Source organism: Chelonia mydas, chromosome 9 (genome assembly GCF_015237465.2).
Source record: "Chelonia mydas isolate rCheMyd1 chromosome 9, rCheMyd1.pri.v2, whole genome shotgun sequence".
Classification (NCBI taxonomy): Eukaryota; Metazoa; Chordata; order Testudines; family Cheloniidae; genus Chelonia; species Chelonia mydas.
In genome coordinates, this window is record NC_057855.1 from 90,897,165 (window position 1) to 90,916,550 (window position 19,386).

At 39.4% G+C, this 19,386-nt stretch overlaps 1 protein-coding gene across 1 annotated transcript; it reads right to left on the reverse strand.

The window, feature by feature from the left end:
• Positions 1–907: 907 nt before the first annotated feature.
• On the reverse strand, positions 908–19,368 carry TMEM185A (transmembrane protein 185A). The gene is made up of 7 exons (XM_037908189.2): positions 19,039–19,368; positions 13,009–13,185; positions 10,088–10,295; positions 6,907–6,990; positions 4,809–4,985; positions 4,279–4,402; positions 908–2,168 (listed from the first exon to the last, which is right to left on the reverse strand). Exons 1-7 carry the CDS (start codon positions 19,074–19,076, stop codon positions 1,924–1,926), a joined length of 1,053 nt encoding a protein of 350 aa, XP_037764117.1. The 5' UTR covers positions 19,077–19,368; the 3' UTR covers positions 908–1,923.
• Between the last annotated feature and the right edge of the window lie 18 nt (positions 19,369–19,386).

Here is a 19,386-nt window from a genome sequence, read left to right on the forward strand (position 1 = left end):
AGGTTGTCTGCTAGACGCTTACTTGCCACTGGTTCTTTCTGGTGACAGTGTGGGAATTCAATGTATGCCTCTTCACTGCTGCTCTGTTCCAGCAGGGTAACCCACTGGACAAATGGAAGGCCCTTTCCTCGCTGCGTCAAGTAGGAAGTGTGAGAGCAGAGCATTGTCTCTTAAGTCTAGAGGACAATGATGGTGGGGTATTCATGGGTTAGAAGGCTGCATCTAAACCCCACTTCTGCTGCAGTAGAGGAAGAAAGTGGACTATAATGAATTATATTCCACCATTAAATGCCCCTTACAGGAAATAAATAAATAAAAGGGAAGAATAAAGGAACAGGCCACTCTACATCCCATGGAGAAGCGGTGGGAGCATTTGCCTCACTAGTACTAGCATTAGTCAACAGAACAAATATTTCCTACTTCTGGCACAATCGTGGCTAGTAGCTATGGTGGAGAGATGGAATTTCCACATTGCTATAACTCCTGCACCAGTAATTTTTTTCAGAAATACAATACTGATGGATATCTGAGTGTATACTTACCACTGACCTGTAAGAACAAACAGAAGCATCTCCTGGCCAAGGAGAACAAGCTACAGTAACATGAATTTCAGATTAATCTCACTGTCCCACAAGTATCCTCAGTAAAGGTTAAAAAAAGCCCATCATCCAAAAAACTCATGACAATGTCAAAACAAAGAGAAGCCTTTATAGAGAATTTACTATTTTAAGATGGCACAACTCATTTTGAAGGGTTTAATAATTTAGACTGACCGGTGTTTTACAGATGAAATTGGGTAATTTATGCAACAGTACAATCTTGATATTTATAACAGCTAACCAATAGCTGCAAAATTGATAATCCACAAAGTCTCTGAGCACTGAAAACAAGGTACAGATTTTGCACATACTGTAGGAGAAAATAGTTTATTGAACAGCTGAAGTAAGAGGCGAATGATGAATAAATGTGTTGCTTAACAGTAAAATTTGACTATAAAACTGGAAAAAGCAACACAAAGTTAACATTTACCCCCAAGTCAGTGCAAAGGTTGTGATTATTTACACAATAATTTACATTAAGTCAAATCATGTAAGCTGTTATACATTCTATATAAAACAAAAGCCTTCAAGTCTTGCCTGAGGAGTGCAATGCTCCTGTGCCTCTGTAGTTACCAATAGTGTTCATGTCTGAATAGGAAATGACAGGTAAAGACATGCCAATACTACTATATGCCTAAAAATACATACAGCAAGAGAGGCCAAGTTAAGACATGAAAGACATCCTCTGTAATAGTCTATGCATTTCATACAGGCTTTTTAAAAAAAAATACCTTTACATAATATTTATACTGTACAGAACTAGAATTTGAACACAATATATTACATTGCTAAAATGTTTGTATAAATACTATACAGCCAGGCACATAACCAATCCACTAGGAAGGTTCACATATTAGACAACCACCTACCTCCATGGACAAAAGAACATCATAACACTAGGAACGCAATACTTAGAATGCTTACAAGAGGTGTAGTAAAATATGAATTTCAGTTACTGGAGGTCATGGTACAGAATATTAGAAGTTTTCAATGCCCAGTTCACTACAATTGATGTCCCCATCTGTGTATTGGAGTAATTTCTCTGGTAATGACTTTATAGGTACATTTTTTTAAAAGATTGTTTCCACTTGTGAACCTTACTATAACTAGTGTTCCCACTTTGATTTGTTACCATGAGATTTTAAGTAAATATGGAAAGCTCTGAAAGAAATCATATTCTAAATTTCCAACATCTACATTACAAGCCACTAATTGACAAATACCTGTCCTTAAAGAAATTAGAACACGGCATGAGATGAAATACATTTGGCTGTTGATTCCAAGTTCCAGTTTTGTTGTCAGTTGTCCACCATCTAAATTCATCTTAATCTGGCATGTCAATGCTTAACTTGGGAGGTGGAATGACATACTTTCCAGGACTCTGGGTAATGACCACTCCAGTCTTTTTTCGGAACATTGGTGCAATTTTTGGAGGTTCTGGAACAGGTGTTTCTTCCAGTTCTTCATTATCTTCATGATGGAGATCATAGGAAATATTTCCATATTCTCTCAAGAATGGGAAAAGTTCAAGTAGGAATTGACAGAAGTCTTTGCGAATTCCAAACCACCCTGGAAAAAATAAATATTTATTAATAATAGTTTCAGTTTTACTCCAGAAGAAAATTGAACTTTAAAAATAAGTACTCTCTCATTTCATTTGATTTAATTATTCAGACCACAATCTTTTATATAAATAGATATTGATAAGTTATGTTTATAGAAAGTTACTTACAATGTGTAATATACATAGTATACTCTAATAGCAATACAAATCAGGTTATGTTAGCTTGCAGCTATGCCAGCATATACCGAGATGCCATCAGATTTCACAAGCTAAGCAGCGTCAGATCAGCATGTGGATAGGAAGAACATAATTGGAGCACCAAGACACTAACAAATAGTGCTGGTGACTCAGTCGATGGTACTCTTCCATGAATTAATACCACAGCATGGTGTACAAGGGTACTGTGCCTGCTAAAGCCACATCTTTCACATGAAACAAAGCCAACGTCCTGACGACTTGCCATTAAAGATCCCATGACGTTCTTCTCAAGAGATGTTAAGCTTGGTGACCAGTTGCCATATTTCACCTCGGTAACTGCATTTCAGTTGTGGAATTAAGTACATTTGTTTGTTAAGCACTTTGGGGTCCATTTGGGATGAATGGGGTTATATCTCCTAACTCATATTCATAAAATAAGATATACAACCCAATGCTAGATCTACAGCATATAGCCTTCTTGTAGACTGAGCCAATTCTGTCCTCGGCTACACTGTAACTGCACTGTGGTCACAGCTACAAGTGAAGACTGACTTGGACCCTTCAATGCTCCACACTCTCCCTCTCAATTTTGGGATGGCAAATTTAGGATTAAGGGTCAAAAAAGAAATGAAATGAGATTGGTTAAAAGTTATATAGCTAGCAGAAATACAAAGTTAGAAGTCTGATGCTATTCAAAGTAATGATTCCTCAGACAGAAGTCTAATTACATTAACTAAGTCTGGGAGAGCAACCTATGCTGGAGATGCTTGGATAAAACAAGCAGCTATAGACATTGAGAATGTACTAGCTGAAAAGAAATTAGTCAATATTTTCATGATCAAGTCCTCACAAGGTCCTCTTAATGCATATTAGTAGAGAATATGAAGCTAAGATATTCCTTATTATAGGGCTAAATAGGTTTAATTATTACTGGTCGTGCAAAAATATTATTTAAGCACTGACAGTTTCTCAGAATCAATACAAGAATTGCTCAAACAGCAGCTGAATATGAAAAAACTACCTATGATCTAAGAATAGGTTAAAAAAAAAAAAAGCCTTAGTGTACATTGCGATTAAAGAGACCAAAAACAAGAGAAGCCAGTTTACAATAATAAATATTAATACTAACTCTTTCAACTGAAAAGATCCCAAAGGGTTTTTATCGCCTATACATTCACAGTCACTGCACCATTAAGTAAATGTACCCTTGTAGTAGAAGTCACAACCAACTGATACACAGCATAGCAGTGTGTGGTTAACGGATAAACAAAACATTGGCTAAGGACACCAGGACAAGCCCATCCTCTTACAATAAATGCTATGGGATCCTCAATGTGCATATCAGGCAAAAAAAAAAAAAAAACACCACCACCCTCTACACCCTAAAGAGCATGGAACTCAATTTACTGTGGAAGGATTAAGGGTGGAGTTGACCCTGTTTGGATTGGAAGTTGTGGTTCCAAGGGGTCAAAATCAAGCTCTTAGATGATTAACAATAACAGAAGATACACAACATGTGACTCACAAGGAAAAACTGTTTTAAGCTGCAAAGCTCCTTCTGACTATGCACACTGTGTTCAGCCCTGTTTAATTTGATCGGTGTCCACTAAAAGAACCAAACAAAACAGACTGCTTTCATGGAAATGTAAGCCATACTTTCTACTCTACTGAAAGAGACCCCCACAACATTCCTCAGTACCCAAAATTGAAAATTTTGCATTGAAATTGTCTCAAATACTTCTTGTTCCTACCCTTTTGCCCAATATCTCCCTCTTTTGGCAGCGGGGGGTTGAGGGGAATATACATATAGGATGTGTTATTTCAAAAAGGATTGATAAATAGGCTAAAGCCTGGATTAAATACTTGAATTCAACATGAACTTTTTCCATCTAATACTGCATATTTCTAGATACTTACAATGATTTCCCCCTTTCTGTCCAAATGTTGTTGCCATTAAAGTTATCAAAGAAAGCCAAAGAGGGACAAAAATGGGTATATATGAGAATGCATTATGTCCATCCAGTCTGTGCACTAGTAGAATCTAATGAAAAAAGTTAAGCAAATGTCAGTTTGATCATAATACACATCCCTGATCTTAACACATTTACATGCAGGACCCCAATCCTGCAAGTTACTTTGTACAAGAATATCCCTCCACTATGCAAAGTCCCACTGATCTCAGCTTTAACAAGTTTCCAATGCTTGTGTGAATGACTATCTTTTTACTGAAGTAGCAAAAATTCCTATATTTTATTTTTAAATTTCTCCCCCTGCACCCCCAGCCCAATCCATGTTAAGAGTTAAGATTTTATTCTAAATAAGGAATAGTATCTATACTTTAAGAAGCCCCAAAAGAAGCAGCTGTAGGAAACAGATTTGATAATAAAATAATGGACCATCCAACTTAATTGAGAATCACACACACAAAAGATTACATTTTTGCTTACTTCAAATGTGAGTAATGGAACAACGATTGTCATCCAACTGATAGCCATTGTTATGTGTGTTCTCCTCTGCTCAGCAATAACGTCCATTGAACGCAAGAACAGGACAGACCAAACAATGTAATAGAGTACTACCAGACACAGAAAGGACATCAAGATCCACAGAGGAACGCAAACAACCTGAAAAAGAAAGATAGTTGACTATTTTTCCTCCCAGTGATGAGTTACTCTGTATCAGTTTTTGTTTTTCAGAAAATAAAAAAGTAAACATATTAAACCTAAATAGCTGAAAGTAATTTGTTGTAAATCTATAATGCTTTGTAATTAAGATTATCTCTACAACAAGAAAGCTTCATGAACCATGACCAATGCTAAGTACCATATCAACTTTGTTGGGTTACTAGATAAGCTTCTTAAACCTTTGTCTAGACTGGACCTTTAACACAATTAGCTGAAGCAATTTAAAACCACTTCAAATGAATTCAATTTCAGTAAAATTTAGCTAGACATAAATGGGGTCAGAGTGCTTAAACAGAGTTTTGAATATGTGTACAGTAGGTCCCTTTAGCTGAAAAATGTCTAAACAGGGTTCTTGTCTCCTTTTGAATTCACTCTTGAATCTAAAGCAAGAGGAGTAGACCAACTACCATACTACCAGGCTGTTAACTTTCTTTTTTGTATGCAATGTAGTTGTAGCCATGTCAGTCCCAGGATATGAGAGAGACACGGTGGGTGCGGTAATATCTTAACATTCCTTGCAATTTTATTTTTTTACATCTACTTACAAAAAACTCACATATAAAAATAGAGTTTGTCTCTGAAAGCCACTTTTTGGAATTTTAAATCTCAGTATATTTTTACATTAACTCTTCCTTGTAACTGGATTTGAAATAGTTTGTAGCAATACTGGCTAAACCAACCAATTATTTACCAGGCGATATTGTTTACATACAAAAGCATTCCCCTATCTCATCACCCATTAACTCCCTGCTTTGTCTTGTGTTCTCTGTGGCAGTTTTCCTTTCCTATCCAATTTCCTCAACAACTGATCAGAGATTAACTGGAGTTTGTGGTATATTGTCTCACTCCCCCCTGCAGAATGACACAAGCACAGGTTTCCATAGTGAAAACAGCCATTCAGTGAATGATTGCTGAATAGGCAAATCAACAGAAATGAGATTATGGACTTGTTAATACCATGACAATAACATTTTAGACAGGTTTTCTACCTAAAAGAATAAAAATGAAACATCAGACTATAGTAGCCAGGTTTTCAGTGGATAGAGACCTAGGTCTCTGCGTAAATATGCACACAAGCTGAACATGAATTTCAGGCAGATAGATACCCATTTGTGTAAGCCATTTCTCAGGGTTGTTCCCCCCCCCCCCCCAAATGTATACAGAAACATCCATGGAATAGCATGAGTTGTGCGTGAAGCAGCACCTCTAGCCATTGAAAGTTTGGCACTAAAACTATATCTACTAACATACTTCAACAGCAAGACTTTAGTGCTGCCTATAATAAGTTAATGCTTCCCAAGAAGTCTTAATTTCTACTTTTTTTGTAGTTTAGTGAGGCAATTTATCTGAGTAGCAAGGGAAAGGAAGTCCCAGATCATGAATTCTATTCCATACCCTATCCATGCACACTTTATAAGTGGTAAACTACTTACCTTCACGGTATCTTAGTTTATCCTTCTGAAAAAAATATAGGTAAACACTTACCTTGAGGGGCTCAATAAATGTTTAAGACACTTGACTAATATGGTGCTCTGATGCCTTTTGGCACTGGATACCAAAAATATAATTCTCATTTTTTACTTTGGACATATTGACATTATTACTTACTTGTTAAAAACCCTCACTGCACTTACGCTGATCATTTTTAATTAAAAGTGTCAATGGGGTTAATGAATAGCTACAATTTGTTACTTCTAATTATACATTATAACTACGTGCTTCACTTTATTGTGCAATTTGGTAGCAAATAACTTACTTCACTTAAAAGCATTTTTGTTAGCAGGCCACCATATTCAATGTTTGCATGAAGACTTCAACATTTAGAAACAACCTTAAAATGGAGTAAATGGAATTTACGTACAAGCCATGGCCATCTGATGATCTCGTCTAGTCTGAGTGCAATAAATATGAACTGGAGAATATTGACAGAACACAAAATTTCCAACTACAAATAAAAAACAAAAATACATTAGAACCACTTCATAGCACTATAAAGTACACACAAGACACCCAAAAAGTTTGAAAGAACACCTTTATGACTCATGATACAGTTCTTTAACAATGAACACCACTTATATCTACACGAGATGTTATGAATGATTAGTCACGAGTTCCTTCATCCACCCAATCCAGTCCTTATTTCAATGATAAGTTACTGTTTTTTAAACTAACATTTCCTTTAGCAGTTGCACTGCAGCATTTAGCTAGCGCAAGGCATCCTCTGTGTGAATCTAACTAGGAGGAGACCAGTCTAGTTTCACGCTCCTGCATGAAATGCAAAAAGACAGTATGAATAGTAAAAAGTAGATTACATTTTTCGAAGTTAAAATCGGTTTATTGTAAGATGTGTTAGTTCCACTGAGGACACATTTCCTTTATGTAGCAACAGAGGTTAAGTACTAGTTTTTTTGTTTGTTTGTTTTTTTAAATGAAAAGAGTGAAAGCCACTACGCTTTTCAAGTGTCCCATTATAACCTCTACTTTGTGTCCCCAGCAGAAAAGTAAAAGCTGTACTTTAAAACTAACCCTAAATTATATTGAAAATGTGACACCTTTCTGATTAGCTCAAAAAGGACGAAATAATGAAATACCATTTCCCAAAGTTCCTGGGCTAACCCCAAATAGGTAAGAGTTTGTTAAGGGATCAGAGAGAAATTTACTCTTTGAAAATGGCTAACTGAAGCCAGTGATTTTAAATAAATTTTCTATTTTAAATGCCAATATCTAAGGGGATTTTGAGATATAAATATTTTCCAGAGGTCAGACAGTATGTGCTACTTCATACTGGCTCAGTTATCTTAGTGGGCATTCTGCATAATCTATGACCTCTAAAACATAAGTGTGACACTCTGTATCTTTAAGCAAAGAACCCAGTCTCCACTAGCCATGCAAAGGTAACATTTTAATAAAATTTTTCAGACTGGATTTCAAGTAACTATGTACTGGAACTCCACAACTGAGTAGAAAAATAAGTGGACACAGAGCAAGAAGAAAAGTTACAGTATAGATTAATAAGGGAAGGCTTGCTTCGGTCCTTTCGTACTAGAAAAAGCTCATTCTATAGATAGTAACCGACCTGGATTACGCCAGTCTGAACTCAGATCACGTAAGACTTAATTGTTGAACAAATGAACCCTTGATAGCAGCTGCACCATCAGGATGTCCTGATCCAACATCAAGGTCGTAAACCCCATCGTTGATAAGGACTCTAGGATGGTATTGCGCTGTTATCCCTGGGGTGGCTTGGTTCGTTGATCAAATATATTGGATCATTTTGCCATTAGCACTTTGACTTGTACGTCTAGGTTATAATTAGGTTAATATGCACCACTTGCCAAATTCAGCTGAATGTTTGGAGATGCCAGAGTCAAATTTAAAGCATTCCTGTGTGCCTTAGATAAACAGGATTTTAAAAATCACTGAAGCAAAACATATAGCAGAAAACTTCCCCAGCCTGCCATGCATATACAAGGGCTTATCGAGTAGTGGCCACCTGTGCCAAGGCATGATCTGTTTCATAGTGGGATCAAGCAGACAGAAAATACTTTAAAATGAAGCAGCTATTCAACTAAATGACAGCTGAACAACTGCCTCAGTTACATTACGTCAACCAGCATAGTACACATTTGTGCACTAGGACATGCTGGATGTTAACAGTACACGAGAAGCCTGAGCTACAAGTAGTAAAACCCTCGAGAGGGACAATGAAAGACAAACCAAGACAGCATGAGACTAAAGGAGATAAAGTAGTGGAAAAGTAAATTGGGCAGTGGAGTTTTGTAACTTACTCTATTTGGGAGATAGCTGTGACCTTTTAGGGGTGAGTGGATTCCAATTTTTCTCCACCAATATTTATCAGCTGTGCACCCATCCTGCCAATCAAGTGGTAATCAAGCATCCAACAGAAGAGGACTACTTTTATGCAAATTTTATGTTAAGGTACACTAAAAATAGAATTCTACAGAATAAAGTTCTATTTGCAAATATTTTTAAATTTGCAGTTTTCAAGGGATCTAAAATTAGTCCACCAGTTACCTAGAAAGTCACTTGCCTTTCTCTTATTTTTCCAGAAGATGGTAAATCTAGTATATCCTAACATTAAAAAATGCTCTGTTGAGATAAGTAGTCAAGTCATCTAAAAAGGTAAAGAGCTTTTTGCACAGTCCCTATGGTATTAAAAAATAGTTATCGCCTTCTGAAAACAGTGCTGCAATAATTTCCTCAAACAGGCAATTCATTGTACAAAAGGTTCCCCCTCACTGGTAATAGCTCACTTACCTGATCACTCTCGTTACAGTGTGTATGGTAACACCCATTGTTTCATGTTCTCTGTGTATATAAAATCTCACAACTGTATTTTCCACGCATGCATCCGATGAAGTGAGCTGTAGCTCACGAAAGCTTATGCTCAGATAAATTTCTTAATCTCTAAGGTGCCACAAGTACTCCTTTTCTTTTTTCATTGAACTAAAAAGCTGAGTTTGTTGCGGATATGCTAGCATGCATGCCACATCTCAATGTTCTCCATAAACTTAGTAAATTTAAGAATTGTGCTCTCATATTGCTAAAGAGCTTATTATGTGCAAAGTGTGAACAAGCTAACCTCTTACTCCTACAGACAGCACCAGTAAAGCAAAAGACTCTTCAGCCTTCACTAAGGTCCTATGAATTAGTAAGTGATTTCAGCAGACAATACTGTCTAGGAGCACTTTATAACAGCACTAAATTCACTTCTGAGATGTACAAAAGTTAATCCATACTACAGAAACACTTTTGTAGTTCATTGTTAAAACAGATTCAATAATAATGACAAGTTTAGAACATGGATGTTATAATTTAATATGTTCTTAGTAAAGAACAATTTAAGTAGAAAAAGTGAAGTGAGGATAATTTTTCATTTTCTGGTCTCTCAGTTTTGGTAAGCTACAGAATATGACAGATTGATACACTTCTTGGTAACACATGAACAATCAATATGGAATAAATTCTGCTGTTCAGATTCAACAATCCTAGTTCTTAGTACTATAAAAACAAAGTCTCACCTCCAGAGATCTGTCATGTCGGAAGCCCCACACGCAAGCTGCAACTGACACTGGAGATACAAAGAACAATGGCATGAAGACCAGAAGCCAGAAATGGGTTCCTCTTTCGATCCTGTCACATACCAGAACTTCGAACATCAGCAGTAGCAGATGAATGCCTACTGCAATTAACATAGCTTTGAACTCCACACAGGTTTCTCCTTCTGCTCTAAAGAGGGGTAAAGAAGGAATCAAAATCCATTGGCCTTAATTCAAAAAACAGTGTCAATTATGAAGCATCCTATCATGCAAATATCCCAAGACATTTTGAATATAACAGTTCTAAGTTCCTTGTAATAATTACTATCTCTTAAGTGCCATGTACACATTTGGTATTACATAAACAGGCACTACTTGAGAAAGCAAATTTACAGAATTGGGGTGAAAAGTTAAAATTAAAAAAAAACACCGAACATTTTTCACGAGAGGAAAATTTTCAACAAAAATAATATAAATTTTAAGAAAACCAAAATGGAATTTTTCAGCTTGCTCCCTGGATAGCACAGGGGCAGGACAGATTGGCAGGACAGCAGCAGGCCAACCTGCTATCTGGTTTCTGTTGAAACTATTGATGGATCAGACACATTCCCAGACAATGTTCAGATTCTGTGGAATCAGCATTTTCCAGTGAAAAATTATTCCATCTGAAAATTTTTGACTAGCTCTATCCTTCTGTTTTCAGGGAAAGAAAGAAAGAGGCCTTTTATATTTTTTAACTAAGAACATTTCCGACTTCTCAGATGCACCTGCTGCTGGAAAGAGAGACTTCTAATTATGAGAACCTCAGAATTATGAATACCAGAGTTATGAACTCATTGGTCAAGCCCACACCTTATTTGGAACCAGAGTACGCAATTAGGCAGAAACAAAAACAAAACAAAAGAAAAAAACAAAAAAAGCAAATACAGTACAGTACTGTGTTAAACCTAAACTACTAAAAAAAAATAAAGGGAAAGTTTAAAAAAAAAAAAGATTTGACAAGGTGAGGAAACTGTTTCTGTGCTTGTTTCAAATTAAATTAAAAGCAGCATTTTTCTTCTGCATGATAAAGTTTCAAAGCCGTATTAAGTCAATGTTCAGTTGTAAAATTTTGAAAGAACCATAATGTTTTGCTCAGAGTTATGAACATTACAGAGTTACGAACAACCTCCATTCCCGAGGAGTTCGTAACTCTGCGGTTCTACTGTAATACACCAATAGCGTATATTTTTGGTCTCAATGAGGAGAGGGGATCCTATGAACTCCTGAACTTACTTAAGTTAACACATTTCCACCATGAAAACAAAATATTAAATTATATGTCAAAACAAATTTTTCTTGAAGCAGACATGCAGATATAAATTGAATAGTATAATCTATAAGAATATGGATTTTGTGTGCACAGTTATATGAAAGAATCACTTTTTATTTATTATACACATTTTTATGGAAAGTGACATCTACAAGTTATACTATACTACCTTAAAAGTTCTTAGTTTTATTTTTCTCTATAGTATATTCAAAGAAACATATCAAATGCATAAATATGAACTCTTATTCTTAATTGTATCTTGACAATCAATTTGGAAAACACGAGACAAGCGGAAAGATAGCTGCGACTCTGGCCTCAAGGTAATGAAACGGAGGTTTCTTCTTGTAAATTTGGTTCTGTTACTGGGAACATGATTATATGGTACACATACATATATGACATTAAACTATTTGTTGAGTGTTTGTCTTCATGAGAAACAACTAAAATGGTTTGCAAGTATCACCTGGGCCACAATTTAAAATGCTGCTTTTCATAGCATTAGAATTTGTTTAACTTTCCTAATGAAAATAATTTTTGCTTATACTTAGATACTCTTCTACAGTCTTTCAAGGCCTATGTAAGTATTATTATTTACATTATCCTAATAGTTCAGGGGAACCAGAAGGTAAAACTGACTAGTTTATCTTTATTGTCCAACACAAGTAAAGTGCAAACATCTGTTTTGAAAAAATAAGCATCCCCTTTACAATTCAATATGTTTTAAAAATCAAAAGTATCATCAGTAACAGGGAGGAGATTTTATTAAAGCTATGATTTTTTTCCATTTGCATACTGGCTGAATTATCTTAGGAATCTTATGTCGTGCCTTACATCTCAATCCTGAAACTGAGTTTGTGGATGAGCAGGATCTGCACAGAGCCACACTAAAGCCAATGGGCTCCAGCATGTCCACTGGTAAGATCAGGACCACTCTGTATATATTTGAGTTTCTACCAATTTTTCTTTTAATAAATAGTAAATCTGGATAATTTTACTCTGACAGTTGAGGTTTGAAAAAACATTGAGCAAACTATTCTTTTCACACATATAACACCAAGGATATTAAACACAAGGAGTTCAAACACATTTGGGGCTGATCTAAACAGTTTTTATAACAACTTAAGCATGCTGGTTTATAAAATGATCTAGTTAGTATAGTGCAACCTGCCCCTCCCAAGTGTGGATGTAATTATACAAGTATAAAGATGCTTACCATCAATATAGCTGATACAAAAACAAACTACACCAATATAAGCACCTTTATACCTGCATGACTCTGTCCACATTACATCAGCTTCAAAACTAATATATCAAAATTGGTACAAAAACTGTGCAGACAAGCCTGTGAAGTTTTAACTCATGTCTCCTAAATGAACTGTCAGTACAATATAAGGATAAAGAGTCCATACATACATAAAGCTATGTTTCCATGTATGTGTTACAGTGATTAATTTTAAACAGCATCAGGCAGGTTTTATTGATTTCCATATAACTTCTTATATAGTTATCAAAAGCATACTTATAGATTTTGATTCACTATGAAAAAGTTAAACATTTCTTCCTTCATTGAAAACAAGTGTCCTAATCTTACCGATATTGTGGGTTTCGTGCCCATACTCCTGTTCCCACTGAGGCACCAACAATGACCATTAGCTTCCATAGCCATATTGGAGCAAAGACAGCCCAATAACTCCACTGAATTTTGTCATCCAGACGGAGAGAGAGCAGAACAGAGAACAGCAGCAGACATGCATAGATAAGAAATTTGCTATGAAAAAAGAAAAATACAACTTAGAAGTTCAGCAGATTGTTTTACATACTTTCAGAAAACAAAGGAAACTCAGTTCAGTCAGTGCCTTGGTCTGTCTGCACTGTACACAGAAATTTTGAATCAGGCCATTACTTAATACAACAGAAAATGTATGGCTGTTGAATTTTTTTGGGCAGATTTAATCAATTCTGAAGAGGTGCTTTAAGTATTATATTTATGATGAAATATTCTTATATACACCTCTCTCATCTATAAAATAATTACTTCAAGTGAACACATCAACAGCATTCTTACAAGACAAGCGTACAGAATATGAATGGACTTTTTAAAATACTTCCCCTCCCACAATACTGCTCCTGATTAGTCTCATTAAGTACTCAACGTGGTTAAATTTTACAAGCAGTATGTTCCCGGTAAGTACATTTTGCAAAACAAATCAAGTAATAATTGTAATCCATATATTCATTATGGTTATTTTTAATTTTAATAAATCATCTAGAGTGTCAAAAACTAACTACAATAAAAATGAGTTTAGTTTCCTAATTAGGTATTCCTTATTTTACAAAAGACAAAGGATTTTTAGACTTGGTTTTGTAAAATTTATGAAATTTATTACTGAAAATTTAAATTTTGCTTTTTCTAGAAGATAATTTGATATGCAAAAGTTACTGTCGCAATGGTTTTAAAGATTAAAATGTATGTATAATAAAGGAAATTTCACCTAAAAGTTGTTTTTAAGTACTTAAACCACTACATTTTATAAACTAGTTAATAATCTAAAACTGTTCTCATCCACTCACAATGCACCCATTCAACAATAAATACAGTGACCTGTCACCATACCACCAGAGTGGTCCATGCTCTGGTACCGGCTCAACATCCTGGTCCCGGCCCCGGGTTTCCTGGCCAACCTCCGGACAGTGATTCTGGAGTTCTTTTGGTCAGGAGTGCACTGGGTCTCTGCAGGGGTCCTCCACCTGCCCCTGGAGGAGGGAGGCCAGGGCCTGAAGTGCCTATGCACTCAGGTCCATGTCTTCCACCTTCAGGCCCTCCAGAGGCTCCTTTATGGCACAGGTAGTCTGGCATGGAGAGTGCTGGTACAAGCCTTCCTGCACCGCTTCTGAGGGCTCCGATACGACTGGCAGCTCCTTTATCTCCATCCGAGAGGTCTTCCGCAAGACCACTCTGGGCTGCCGGTCTTCTACCAGGACCTCCTCAGGACCTGGAAACTGTTCACAGCGACCAGGTCCGTGGCGGCCACCGAGGGGGCAGATCTCCTCGAGGAGCCCCTGCTACACAACCCCCAGCTCCGTGTACAGATGGCGGAGTCCCGCTCGGTGCGCCAGAGGTTGGTCCTGGCAGAAGTCACCAGAGTCGGAGACCTCCTGGACTACAACCGGGGAGACTGGCTGGATCCCCTGACGCTTGCTCGGTGCATGGGGCTCTCCAGACCTCGTACTCCCCGGCGCGTACTTCAGGAGGTGAGGGCCGCTTTACCACCCGCTGCTCGGGCCTATCTTGACCGGGTCCTGTGAGAGGGCATGCTCCGCCCACCCTCCACCCCAGGCCCTCTGGACCTTTTCATAGGGCCCCTGTCCCGTGGACGCAACCACCCCCGCCCCTTCACTGTGAGCCGGCTGCACAACTTGCAGCCGGTTCATTTCCAGACTGCACCAAGGAAACATCTATACACGCTCGTGCTCCACACCCTTCACTTCCTCACCCTCGCGTCCCGCCCCGACACAAAGTGGCAGGACCTCCTGCCACCTTTAGAGGGTGAGGAACCCCAGTGGGCCAGCCTATATTCCACCTTTGACCAGAGGCTCGCCGGGGACATCAGTTGGTGGCTCCTTCACAGGGCTGTGAGCACGGGGGTGTATTTGGCGTGGTTTATCCCTGTCCCGGACACCTGCCCCTTCTGCGGCGAGGGAGACCCTGGCGCACGTTTACTTGGATTGCGCCAGGTTGCAGCCCCTATTCAGGCTCCCCACAAATATTTTGTTACGCTTCTGGTTACACTTCTCCCCTCACCTCCTTATCTATGCACTCCCTATCTGTGGCCCCACAAAGCCGCGGGACCTCCTGGTCAACCTCCTCCTGGCCCTGGCTAAGATGACCATCTGTAAAACCAGGGAGAGGAGGTTGGCCGACGGAGACTCCTGGGACCGTGGGGCCTATTTCCGATCCCCCGTCCGTTCACGCATCCGGGCAGAGTTCCTCTGGGCAGCGTCCACTGACTCCCTTGATGCCTTCGAGGAGCAGTGGACTCTGTCCAGGGTTCTCTGCTCGGTGTCCCTGTCAGATTCCCTTTGTTTGACCCTTTGACCGCACTCCTGTTCCTGTTATTTTATTAGTTGAACCCTGAAATCACTTGGCTTCCAGGTCCTGTGGGATCCAGGTCCTTAGGCTGGGGGAAGGAGCCTTCTGCCCACCCACTTCGTGGATCCCAATAGGACCATACCACCAGAAATTAGATAAAATTACATATGCAAAAAACATTTGCTACGACAGGACAAAAATAATTTGCACTCATAAGCACCTTCATCTGAGGATCTCAGAGTGCTCTACACACGTGTAATTAAGCTTCAACACCACCTCTCTGTGGGAGATAATTATACATAGTTTATAGATTGGTAAAGTGAGAAACAGAGAGATTAAGTGATTTGCCAAAGGCCATCCAGTAAATCAGCATCTGAATCAAGAATACAATCCCTAGTCCCATAATACAAGCAGTAAGCACTCTCCTTTATTCCATAAAATCCTAACAGAACATTCACAAGATCAGCATCTCCAGTTTAAATACAAGCCTCTATTCAGCACAAGTGTCTCAGCTCTGAGAGTTAATAAAATTTCTCTCCTTCTCTTCATTCTTTTTGAAATGGCAGACATGATTCAGCTTTTAGCATCCCTGCACCAATACACTTCCTGAAACATTCATTATTCTATACAGTTTGTACAACCAAATGCAGTTAGTTACAATTATTATGGCGATTAGTTAAGGCCCATTAGTGGAAATGCTTCATGAACTCTGTGCTCTGGGATTCTTTCATCCCCCTGACCGTCCCCCACACATTACAACTGTTTGTGAACTTTCTGCATTTTCTTAAGACATCTTATAATGGTTAATCGTGACATACAGATCAGATGTGACATATTCTACTCACTCTCCCAGCTCCTTTAACGATTACACGTTTGTATTCTCTTGGCCTCAGAGAGCAATGAATGGAGCTGCACAGATTTCCCTGCTACAGCCTTGCCACACTGTACAGAGCCAGAGGTCCAGAGTCAGGAATACAGCAACTACAGCCTTTTCTTCCAATGGACTCCCATTTTGGCCTCATCTAGATTAGGATTTAAAGGTGTAATGCTAACATATTTTCAATCTAGCATACACAAGGCACACTACCCTTAAAATGTGATAAAATGTTAAAGATGCGGGGGGCACCATATTCATTTTCTATCTTAAAGCATCACATCAGACAGAGGCTGGAATTTAAAAGAACACTAAATCTGAAATTTAGTCACAATTTTTTAAGACTGAGTTTTAAAGCAGTTTCAGGTACTAGGTCTACAAGACTGTGCTTTTACAAATACATATTCCTATTTTTTAAAGTGTCACTCTTCCTTCAAATCAGGACTGGATGTTTTAAATGGAAGACATGCTTTAGTCACACACAAATGATTGGGCTCAACACAAAGGTAACTGAGTGAAATTCTATGGCCAGTGTATACAGAAGACAGACCAGATGATTCACTGATCTCTTCTTCTCTCCTTACAATTTAAATTCCCTATTGCTGTGAGAAAGACCCACAGAAACAAAAGGAGGAAGTGACCGACCGATACAAGAGGGGAAAAAACCAGTGAAACTGCCTGTGCATTGACAGACAAGGTGGGTGAAGTAATATATTTTATTGGACCAACTTGATGGTGAGCCACACATAGCTGTTCTTCTGGTCTGGGAAAGGAACTCGCAGCATCACAGCAAAATGCACGGTGGAACAGATTATTTAGCGTAAGTAGTTAGCACATACTGTAAGAAACCATTCAAGGGACAGGTTTCAGAGTGGCAGCCGTGTTAGTCTTTATCAGCAAAAAGAACGAGGAGTACTTGTGGCACCTTAGAGACTAACAAATGTATTTGGGCATAAACTTTTGTGGGCTAAAACCCACTTCATCAGATGGATGGAGTGTAAAATACAGTAGGAAGATTACACATACACACAGAACATGAAAAGATAGGGGTTGCCTTACCAACTCCGACCAGACAAATCAATTAAAGTGGGCTATCATCAACAGGTACAGTGGCCCGTTAACACCTCTGCAGTCATAGCCTCCCTGTAAAACTAGGGAGTTACAGATTGTTGTAATAAGCCATAAATCCAGAATCCCTGTTCAGTCCATGATTTTTAGTGTCGAACAGAGTAATGAACTTAATTAAGCTCATCTTTTGATAATATTTTGTATAGAAAAGGCTAAACTGAAACAAAGTAAAATTCAGACTGAATTTTAAGTATCTTTAACTTTGGTTATTAAGATACTAGGATTGTAACTAGAAAATAAGCAAAGTTATTTCAGAAAGTGACATTATGCATAAAAAAAGTAAACTGAGTAGGACTGGTTTGAATCTCGAAAGTGCTAGAAAACAGTGCTCATGAAACATTTATGTCAGCAGCAGAACTCAGTTCTGCAAAATGTGTTTTTTACATAAATTTGTATCCACACGGACCTATGCTACAACCCATGCTACGAAACTATGCCAGAATGCTAGGGCAGCTCTCAAGCATGGTTTTGGATTAACAATAAATAACTTGTTTTTATACAGCACTTTTCTTTCCAAAAGAACCTGAAGTGCTTTACAAGTTTATACCAAAGGACCATTTCATTCACCCCTGAAAAGCATAGTTAGTTATTTTTAAAGCAATCAATGTCCCATTCATGCAAGATGCTGTACACTGCCCAACTCTATCCTAAAAAGCTTACAGGAAGCTTTTTAATGATGATTAGCACACACAAAGTGAAAAATATTGTACCTAAATGAAACAACGGGTGGGAAGAAGGTTAGAACTGGGCCCTTACACAAGCCCTCTTTTCCACCAGGTCTTCCCTCTTTGCACACTCCTGACTGTACTTGTTCCATGCTGCCCCTTGGTATAGCCTTGCTAACTAGAACACATCAAGCACCCTCTATTTCTTCCTTCGTGCTTTCTAGGCAGTAGTATCTCCAATGAACGCAACTCACTAGGTTTGTACTGCACACATCCAGGTGCTGAATAACTGGGGCAGGGGCTGCGTTTTCTCGGGCACACCCCGCCCTCCCCTACCTCTGGCACTCCCGCTGACATGCCTTCAAGCTCAGAAACCCTGGCCCCGGCAGCACCTGCGACCGCACACGGCTCTGCCCGGAGCAGACAGAGCCATGTTACGTGCCCTGTTGTGGCAGCCGTCTGGGTCCCAGGACGTTAGAGAGACAAGGTGGGTGAGGTCTTGTCTTTCCTCGGACCAACTTCTGTTGACGAGACAAAGCTTTGGAGCCACACAGAGCGCTTGGTCGGGTCTGGGAAAGGTCCTAGGCTTGCGAAGGGTCGCCGGTGTTGTGTTGCCACCCTCCGTGGCCGGGCACCAGGCGTGAAGGGAAAGCTCAGGCGAGATGGGAGCAGCTCCCTGGACAGGAGTCCGGGAGGGTGGGGGGATAAACAGACAGGGGAGAGCCCGGATTTAAGCCAGGCCCCCTGAGCCCTGGCCGGTGTACGGTGGCCTGACAGCTCCATATGGGCCCTTCCAACAGACTCCAAAAGGAAGCCCCCGGCCCGGTCCGGCTAGGCCGGCGGCGGCGCAGGGCCCGGACTCACCTCGGATTGAAATCCTGGAATAACCCGCGCAGGTTCATGGCGCCCCGACCTTCCGCCTCTCACTACACGGGACGCATGGCGCAAGCGCCGCAGTGCCCGGCCGCGGCGCTGCTGCTGCCGCCGCCGAAGGAGCCCGTTTACCGACTTCTCCCTCCTCTCACAGCCCTCATCCGAGCCGGAGCGCTACACACAGCGCGCATGCGCATTTCTTCGGCGCATGCGCAGCAAGGCCGAGAAACCGCGGTCCCATTTCGCCTATCTTCCCCGACGAAAGGAAGACAGGCCCCCCTCTCCTGATGACCACGGGGTAGCGCGCATGCTCAAGAGTTAGGCGCATGCGCTTTGAGG

Excerpts from the sequence above, each read along its gene's own strand:
- TMEM185A (XM_037908189.2), bottom strand. The coding sequence starts at position 19,076 with ATGAACCTGCGCGGGTTATTCCAGGATTTCAATCCGAG. Across the intron at positions 6,991-10,087 it reads GACATGACAGATCTCTGGAG|TTGGAAATTTTGTGTTCTGT; the intron begins GTGAGACTTTGT and ends TTTTATTTGTAG. Across the intron at positions 4,986-6,906 it reads TCATCAGATGGCCATGGCTT|GTTGTTTGCGTTCCTCTGTG; the intron begins GTACGTAAATTC and ends TTTCTTTTTCAG.